General features: G+C 49.2%; 1 protein-coding gene across 1 annotated transcript in view; it reads left to right on the top strand.

Annotated features, from left to right (window-relative positions):
- EYA2 (EYA transcriptional coactivator and phosphatase 2) overlaps nt 1–9,721 on the top strand; it is a 293,839-nt gene extending 284,118 nt beyond the window's left edge. The window contains exons 14-16 of the mRNA XM_032142563.2: nt 1,403–1,524; nt 4,198–4,298; nt 8,951–9,721. Of these exons, the coding sequence (XP_031998454.1) occupies nt 1,403–1,524; nt 4,198–4,298; nt 8,951–9,031 (304 nt within the window). The 3' untranslated portion in view covers nt 9,032–9,721. The remainder of the gene's footprint in view (nt 1–1,402; nt 1,525–4,197; nt 4,299–8,950) is intronic.

Below are 9,721 nucleotides of genomic sequence, written 5' to 3'. Positions count from 1 at the left end.
TGAGTGGATGGATGGATGGATGGATGGATGGATGGATGGATGGATGGGTGGATGGATGGATATTGGGTGGATGGATGGGTAGATAGGTGGGTAGGTAGATGGATGGGTGGATAGGTGGGTGGGTGAGTGGATGGATGGATGGATGGATGGATGGATGGATGGATGGATGGATGGATGGGTGAATCAGTCAGTGGATGGATTAATCTATCAATCTGTTGATCTCAGGATAAGATTAAGAGAAGCCACTGGATTGAAGTTTACTTTGGGTGTCATCTGATTTTAACCCTCAGGGTATAGTACGCTAGATTCCTGTTCCCTACCTTCATCCCCCAGATCTTTCTAATACGATGACTACATCTTTATTTCCTTTGTCCACAGGGTTGATAGGCGCTCCCAAAAGGGAGACCTGGCTACAGCTCCGAGCTGAGCTGGAAGCTCTCACAGACCTCTGGCTGACCCACTCCCTGAAGGCACTAAACCTCATCAACTCCCGGCAAGTGGCAGCCCTCGTTTTCCTCTGTGCCACTGAACTTTCTCGCAGTAGACAGTGGTGGCTCCTGCATGTCCACACTTGGGAGAATTGGACTCCTCAAACTCTCACTTGCACACTTTCCAATTTTTTTTTTTTTTTTTTGAGACAGAGTCTCACTCTGTCGCCCAGGCTGGAATGCAGTGGCGTGATCTTGGCTCACCACAACCTCTCCCTCCCATGTTCAAGCAATTCTCTGGCCTCAGCCTCCTGAGTAGCTGGGATTGCAGGTGTGTGCCACCATGCCTAGCTAATTTTTGTATATTTAGTAGAGACGGGGGGTTTCACCATGTTGGCCAGGCTTGTCTCGAACTCCTGACCTCAGGTGATCCACCCGCCTCGGCCTCCCAAAGTGCTGGGATTGCAGGCACGAGCCACCACTCCCAGCCCAAATATTTAATTAAGCTTAAGTGCACAAGGCTCAGTGGATACCTTGGAGCATAGCTGAGCTAATAGCAGCAGAGACTTTTCAGGGCCCAACAGGTTTCCAGGTTTCTGGATTCTCCCAAAAGATGAGAACTGGCATGCAGCCTCCAGCTTACTCCAGTCCCCACCTTTCCCTGTTGTCCTACACTTGTTCCATATCGCTCATTTACATTACCTGCAACTATTTAAGTGTATGGCCCTTGCAATAAACATTTGCTTTTTATATAAGAAAAGTATTCCCCCCATACTACATTTCACTATGTCAGGCAGCTTCAGGCTTAAAAGAGAGGAACAGCCTGAGAATCCTTAGGCCCTAACATAGCTGAAGATGACAGCCACAGCCTCCAAGCCTACCAGATTTCCTGCCAACTGCAGGCTCATGCAGCAGGAGGAGGCCTGGCCTTATGGTCCCTCCGAGTTCTGATCCACAATCTCCTTTGTCCTTAGGCCCAACTGTGTCAATGTGCTGGTCACCACCACTCAACTAATTCCTGCCCTGGCCAAAGTCCTGCTATATGGCCTGGGGTCTGTGTTTCCTATTGAGAACATCTACAGTGCAACCAAGACAGGTAGGGAGAAGCCACACCTCGGCGGGGATACAGGGTTGGAGGGTGGGGTTAGCTTTCCATCCTGGGAATGGGATGTTTAAGGAACATGACACTGGGGAAATTGATGGAATGTGCCTATGGCCATGACTCAGATCCCCAAAACAGCCCCCACAGGCCACATGCCTTAACCTCTGCTTCTAAAGAAATTGGTTAGGACCACAGTTTTCCAAAGTGTCTGTATGAGTTCAGATACAGGCAAAGCTGCTGTAACAAACACACCCCAAATGCAAGGGCTTGCAAAAGAGTCAAAGCTGATTTCTCCCTAGTAGAACAGACAGAGGTGACTGATCCAGGCTGGTGGGGTGACCCTGTCCTCAAAGACATCCAGAAACCCAGGTCTCTCCCATTTTATTTTTCCACCATTTCTTATGGTTTTATTCTCATGATGTGGTCAAATCAGAGTCCTAGCCCGTTGTCATTCTAGCAGGTCTGATATTTGAAGGCCAAGCTCAGAAGGCTATGCACATTACATTCTACTCACTTCCTGTTAGCCCCAGCTTAGTCACATGGCCACAAGTAGCTGCCAGGGAAGCTGGGAAATGTAGTCCATAGCTGAGTGACTCATACTGTCACTTAGTCTGGAATGCAGTGGCGAGATCATAGCTCACTACAGCCTCAAACTCCCAGCCTCAAGCAATCCTCCCACCTCAGCCCCCAAAGTACTGGGACTACAGGCATGAGCCACCGTACCAAATATTTTTAATTAGAAACCTTTTCCGTTGTTTTTTCTCTAGAGCAAAAAATTAAAAAATAAATAACTTATAGTACTTTGGCAGCATTTTCTTGAAGCAATTTTGGTTTTACTGAAGTTCTAGGTCCAAACATTATATGAAAGTGCCTTTTAATTTTAAAATTATAGTAGTAAGGGCCGAAATGGTTATTGAAGATTTTTCAACAAGATCCTGTCTTTTCATTTTTCCCATTTTTCCTGCATACCTCAAGTACCTTTGCAGGTTTATTTCGAATCTCTTTTTTAAATAATATTTTTATTTTTAATTGTGGTAAAATTAAATAATATAAAATTTTCACCATCTTAACCTTTTTTCTTTTTTTTAAGATAGAGTTTCGCTCTTGTTGCCCAGGCTGGAGGGAAATGGTGCAATCTCGGCTCACTACAACCTCCGCCTCCTGGGTTCAAGCGGTTCTCCTGCCTCAGCCTCCTGATTAGCAAGGACTACAGGCGTGCACCACTACACCCAGCTAATTTTGTATTTTTAGTAGAGACGGGGTTTCACCATGTTGGCCAGGCTAGTCTCGAACTCCTGACCTCAGGTGATCCATCCGCCTCAGCCTCCCAAAGTGCTGGGATTACAGGCATGAACCACCGCACCTGGCCATGCACTATATACTTAAAAATGGTTAAGATGGGCCAGGCGCGGTGGCTCACGCCTGTAATCCCAGCACTTTGGGAGGCCAAGACGGGCAGATCACAAGGTCAGGAGATCAAGACCATGCTGGCTAACACGGTGAAACCCCGTCTCTACTAAAAATACAAAACAAAATTAGCCAGGCGTGGTGGCGGGCGCTTGTAGTCCCAGCTACTCGGGAGGCTGAGGCAGGAGAATGGCGTGAACCCAGGAGGCGGAGCTTGCAGTGAGCCAAGATCGCGCCACTGCACTCCAGCCTGGGTGACAGAGCGAGACTCTGTCTCAAAAAAAAAAAAAAGTTAAGATGGCCAGGCATGGTGGCTCACGCCTATAATCCCAGCACTTTGGGAGGCCGAGGCAGGTGGACTGCCTGAGGTCAGGCAGTTCAACACCAGCCTGACTAACATGGTGAAAACTCATCTCTACTAAAAATAAAAAAATTAGCAGGGTGTGGTGGCGGGTACGTGTAATCCCAGGTACTCGGAAGGCTGAGGCAGGAGAGTCGCTTGAACCCAGGAGGCAGAGATTGCAGTGAGCCGAGACCAAGCCATTGCACTCCAGCCTGGGCAACAAGAGCGAGACTCTGTCTCAGAAAAAAAAAAAAAAAAAGGTTAAGATGGCTGGGTGCAGTGGCTCACGCCTGTAATCCCAGTACTTTGAGAGGCCGAGGCGAGCAGATCACTTGAGGCCAGGAGTTTGAGACCAGCCTGGCCGACGCGGTGAAACCCCATCTCTACTAAAAAATACAAAAATTAGCCAGGTGTGGTGATGCGTGCCTATAGTCCCAGTTACTCAGGAGGCCGAGGCAGGAGAAACGCTTGAACCCAGAAGGTGAAGGTGGCAGTGAGCCGAGATGGCACCACTGCACTCCAGCCTGGGTGACAGAGCAAGACTGTGTCTCAAAACAAAACAAAACAAAACAGTGTCCAGTGCAGTGGCATCAAGTGCATTCAAATGGTTGTGCATCCATTGCCACTTCTACATCGGACAGCTGCAGAGACTTGGGAGCCTGCTCTAACCCTTGCACTGCCTCCTCCTGCTGTGTTGCCCTGGGCAAGCTACTGACTCTCGCTGTGTTTCCGGCTGTCATCATCCTTCATGTGGGGATGATAACAGTGCTCACCTCAAAAGTTTGCTCAACAACAAAATGATGAATACCGGGCCTTTGGGATCACAGCTGCAGGCACCGAGCTCTTAATGAGTGGGTATCGGCTGCAATCCGGGGTCCTCACAGAGCGTTTTTCCTTTCCTTCCTGTGTGTGTGCAGGGAAGGAGAGCTGCTTCGAGAGGATAATGCAGCGATTCGGCAGAAAAGCTGTGTACGTGGTGATCGGCGATGGTGTGGAAGAGGAGCAAGGAGCGAAAAAGGTACTTCTTCCGCCCCTCAGACTGCATTTTCCTGCTCTTTCGAGCACCCCTCGTGGTCTTCAAGGGCTCCTTCCATGATTTCCTCCACTCCCCGTGGCTGGCTGGCTCCTCCTTCCCAGGCTCCGTACTTGCCAGTCCATTCCATTTGCAAATTGCAGAAGCATCCTGAGTAATTTCCTTCTACAAATCCCCCTCTCTGCCTCTGGCTGCTGCCCCTGGTAGCCCTGGATTGTTTCTGGGACAACTGTTCGGGAGCCTAGAGACACTCCGGCGGGGCAGGCTGGTGGGGGGCCGGTGCACGTGCATGTGTTTTATTTAATACTTACTGATCATATGTTCCAGGAACCCTTCCCAGTTAATAAAGACAGCATTAAGCTAATGAAAAAGAAAATCCTGCATTTGTGATCTCGGGCCCGTGAGGAGAGGGCAAGGGGTTCTGGTGGCCACATCTCTGTTCTTGGAAAAGAAACAGCTGCCAAAGTCCTGGGTCTGGAACTGTCAACAGCGCCCCAGAGAGGCTGCCACCCCCCCACCCGGAGGCCTGGGAAGTGGATTGTTAATGTCACAGAGCTTAATTAGGGGGACCTGGTTTCCCCCATCTCTGCCTGGCAGCAAATCCCAAGGAAATGCAAAAATGTTTAGGGTCTCAGCAGATGAAACCCAGAAGAAGAGGGAAGCCCTAGGGTCCCGGGAGAGGGCCCCGGGAGAGAGGAGCTTGGAAGGCTTTGTAGGCACTGTCCCCTCCACCTGGAAGACTCCTCCCCTTTCCTGGGAGATGTAGTCTCTGTTATCAGCTGCCATGAGCCCCGCTAAGAAATGGGAGCAGCTTCTGAGACAGAAGGGGAGAAGTGATACTGAGGGGCAGCTGCCAGGGTCAGTCGCACTGGTGTGTGGCCAGGCTGTGGCTCGCATCTTGAGGTGCTGACCTAACCCCATGCCCTTCACCACCGTAACTTTATTGCTAACATCATAATTGTATTCAATCCTCAAAAAACTCCTATAAAGTGGGTATCATTGCATCCCTTTTTTTGTTTCTTTTGTTTTGTTTTGTTTTGTCTTGTTTTGTTTTGTTTTTAGAGATAGGGTCTCACTCTGGCACCTAGGCTGGAGAGCAGTGGCACAATCTCAGCTTACTGCAGCCTCTACCTCCTGGACTCAAGCAATCCTCCCACCTCTGCTTCTAAGTAGCTGGGACTACGGACAGGCACCACCATACCTGGTTTATTTTTTGTTTTTTTTGGTTTTTTTGTTTTTTTTGTTTTTTGTAGAAATGGGGTTTCACCATGTTGCCTTGGCTGGCCTCAAACTCCTAAACTCAAACAATCTGCCCACCTTGGCCTCCCAGAAAACTGGGATTAGAGGCATGTGCCCAGCCACACCCCATTTTATAGATGACAGAATTTGAGACTCAGAGAGGTTAATTAATTTGCCTAAGATCACACATCTAGCGCATGCAAACCTACCTATGTCATGCTCCAAACGCCTGGCAGGGAGGAGACGGACTTATGAGTTTCAAACACAGTTGGTTTTCACCCCTGAGCTAGTCAGGCAAGAGGAGAGTCAGCCAAAGAAGACTAGGTACACACCCGCCACACACAGAACTCCCATAAAAGTCCCAGTGTCTGAGGCAGAAGCCCCAGAACGTTAGTGAGAAACACTGTCCACCAGCAGCTCTCTCAGCCAGACAAATGGAAGTCATTAGCCCAGGCCACCGGACATCTGAGCGGTGTAAAATATGGCCGCAGGACCAGGGGCTTTGACTGTTTCTGCTGACAGTGTTGTTAATATCTCCATTTTAGTGGGTGATTTGTCTCCGCTTCTCCACGAGTGATGAATCTGCTGGCACTCTGAAGCCTTTAAGCCTGGAGTAAAGGCGGCTAGAACATTCTCTTTCTTCCACCTTTGCTCATTCTCTCCCAGAAAAATGAATCACACTCTTTTTTTTTTTTTTTTGAGACAGAGTCTGGCTCTGTCGCCGAGGCTGGAGTGCGGTAGCGTGATCTCGGCTCACTGCAACCTCCACCTCCCAGGTTCAAGCGATTCTCGTGCCTCAGCCTCCTGAGTAGCTGGGATTACAGGCATGAGCCACCACATCTGGCTCATTTTTTGTAATTTTAGTAGAGACGGGGTTTTGCCATGTTGGCCAGGCTGGTCTCGAACTCCTGACCTCAGGTGATCTGGCCACCTCAGCCTCCCAAAGTACTGAGATTAGAGGTGTGAGCCACCGTGCCCAGCCAAATTACACTCTTTAAAGAGGGCAGGATTGGCCAGCTGGCAACCAGAATCTATCTTTGCAAAGAAAGGAAGGCTTGGCCGGGATGAGGGCAGGGTGGGAATGCTAGGGCAGTGAGAAGGCGTTGAAGAGATGAGAGCTGTTCCCATAGGAGATGGTTTTCTGCTTCCCTTGAGCTGGGAATTGTTTAGAAGCTACAGAACATTCAGAGGACTTTGCTTGAGAAACTTACCTTCTTTTTTTCCCTCCCTCTCTTCCTCTTTTTATTCCTTCTACAAATATTTCTTGAGCACCTACTATGTGCCAAGAGCCATGCGGTGCAGCAATGAGCATTGCATTCCAAGCTCAACCTTCCTGGGGCCTTTGCACTTGCTGTGTCTTCTACCTGCCCCCACGTTCCCCCACATCTTTGCCAGGGCCTGCTTAAATGACACTCCCTGGAGAGGCCTTTCCTGACCCAGCTCTCTAAAGTAGACAGACAACGCTGCTTTCTACCCTATCTCATTCTGTTTCCTTCCTAGCACTTACCAGGAGATGAACTTATCTTGTTTATTTCTTATCTGTGGGTTTATCTGAGCCTCCAGTGAAAGCCCCTTAAGTGTTTGTGACCTGTGCAGAAGGCCCCACTGGGGTCTGCCCCTGGCATTTTTATAGATCTTCCTTTGCTCACCCAGGGATTCTTCTCAATCTGGGATGCCCTTCCCTTCAGTGACCTGCTAACTACGAAGCACTCATTCTTTTTTTCTTTTTTTTTTGAGATGAAGTTTCACTCTTGTTGCCCAGGTTGGAGTGCAGCGGCATGATCTCAGCTCACTGCATCCTCTGCCTCCCGTGTTCAAGCGATTCTCCTGCCCCAGCCTCCCAAGTAGCTGGGATTACAGGTGCCCACCACCACGCCCAGCTAATTTTTGTATTTTAGTAGAGACGGGGTTTCACCATGTTGGCCAGGCTGGTCTCAAACTCCTGACTTCAGGTGATCCGCCCGCCTTGGCCTCCCAAAGTCCTAGGATTACAGGTGTGAGCCACCACGCCCAGCCTCCTTATTCATTCTTCAAGGTCTGGGTCTCATGCGCCTCTTGTCCCCTGAGACACCCCCATCCCATTCACTTCTACCAAAAAAGAGGCTGCTTCCTCCGGCTGGCCCCCATGGCATTTTATTTACACCTGCCTTAATGATTTCTTTACATCCTTCCTAAGGTAGTCTCATTTATTATCTTTTAAACTCTGAGAAACGCCAGCATTCTTTCTTCCATATACATGCACATATATATACATTTTGGCCTGCATCCTTCCTTTTTCCTATTTACCTAGATACGTCCCTAGCCACTCAGGAGGCTGAGTCAGGAAGATCAGTTGAGCCCAAGAGATCAAGGCTGCAGTGAGCCATGATCTGCATTCCAGCATGGACAACAAACTGAGACTCCATCTCTAAAATTTAAAAAAAAAATTAATGAAATTCAGCTGGGCACAATGGCTTATGCCTGTAATCCCAACACTTTGGGAGGCTGAGGTGGGTGGATCGCTTGAGCCCAGGAGTTTGAGACCAGCCTGGTCACCATGGTGAAACCCTATCTCTACAAAAAATACAAAAATTAGCCAGATGTGGCAGCATGCATCTGTTGTCCCAGATACCCGGGAGGCTGAGGTAGGAGGATCACTTGAGCCTGGGAGGTTGAGGCTACAGTGAGCAGAGATCATGTCACTGCACTCTAGCCTGTCTCAAAAGAAAGAAAAAAAAAAAAACCTCTACATCATGACAATAACTTGAAGCAAGTATCACCTGCTGCAAAGAAAAGGAAACGATAAAAGCTCTAAAGAAAACAGATTAGTGTCATCCTGACCTGGCTAGCTACAGTGGCCTGCTCAAGACTCTCCAAGACCAGCTCTGTTTGTTCACAGTGGAGATTGTCAAATGTTGGGGAGGGGTTCCAGCACCGAGCTGTGACTTTCTTCTTGAAGTAACAGGATTCAGAGCACTGCAGCCTCCAATTCCTGGCCTCAAGCAATCCTCCTGCCTCAGCCTCCCAAAGTGCTGGGATTACAAGCGTGGGCCACAGTGCCCAGGCAGGAACAAATTTTTAAAAAGGAATCGCTTTCCCACTGTGCAATTTAACACCATGTCAGTGCACTGCCTAAGACCACGCTGGTACCAACAGAGGCGAGAGGGTCAAACAGCGAACACGCTGGGCAGTGCTGGATAAGCCCGTCAGAGCAGGCTCTGAGTGAATAGAAATGGTTGGCCATACTGGTGGGTACTGGCCAGATGTGGGTCTGCCAGCAACATCAAGTTCCTCATAGTTTAGGAAGTCCCCACATGCTAGACAACTGGGTTGACTTCTCACATGCCCTCTAACCACAGGCGTGGGATCCGGGGGCAGGGGCGGGGCCATAACCTTGTGGCTGGTGTTCTGTGTTTCAGCACAACATGCCTTTCTGGCGGATATCCTGCCACGCGGACCTGGAGGCACTGAGGCACGCCCTGGAGCTGGAGTATTTATAGCAGGATCAGCAGCATCTCCACCTGCCATCTCACCCTCAGACCCCCTCGCCTTCCCCACCTCCCCACCGAGAACTCCAGAGACCCAGATGTTGGACACCAGGAAGGGGCCCCACAGCCGAGACGACGTGTCCAGTGACCATCTCAGAAGCCGTCCATCAGTCCAAATGGGGGTTCTGAGAAGGAAAGTACCCAACATTGGCTTCGGAGTATTTGACTTTGGGGAAAAGGGCTGGCTCGGAGTCTAGACTCTTCTATAAGACTCACAGAACAAAAGCAAGGAATTGCCAATTTGGGGGGTGCCTGGTGATGAGGAGGGGACGGGTTTGTCTTGTCTTCTTTTTAATTTATGGACTAGTCTCATTACTCCGGAATTATGCTCTTGTACCTGTGTGGCTGGGTTTCTTAGTCGTTGGTTTGGTTTTGTTTTTTGAACTGGTATGTGGGGTGGTTCACAGTTCTAATGTAAGCACTCTCTTCTCCAAGTTGTGCTTTGTGGGGACAATCATTCTTTGAACATTAGAGAGGGAGGCAGTTCGAGCTGTTGAAAAGACTATTGCTTATTTTTGTTTTTAAAGACCCTACTTGACGTCATGTGGACAGTGCACGTGCCTTACGCTGCATCTTGTTTTCTAGGAAGAGGGGGATGCTGGGAAGGAATGGGTGCTTTGTGATGGACAAAACGGCATTAAA

Source organism: Hylobates moloch, unplaced genomic scaffold (genome assembly GCF_009828535.3).
Source record: "Hylobates moloch isolate HMO894 unplaced genomic scaffold, HMol_V3 SCAFFOLD_21, whole genome shotgun sequence".
In the NCBI taxonomy this organism is placed as follows: domain Eukaryota; kingdom Metazoa; phylum Chordata; class Mammalia; order Primates; family Hylobatidae; genus Hylobates; species Hylobates moloch.
Note: the sequence above shows the minus strand (reverse complement) of the source record. Positions and strands in the feature narration are given on the sequence as shown.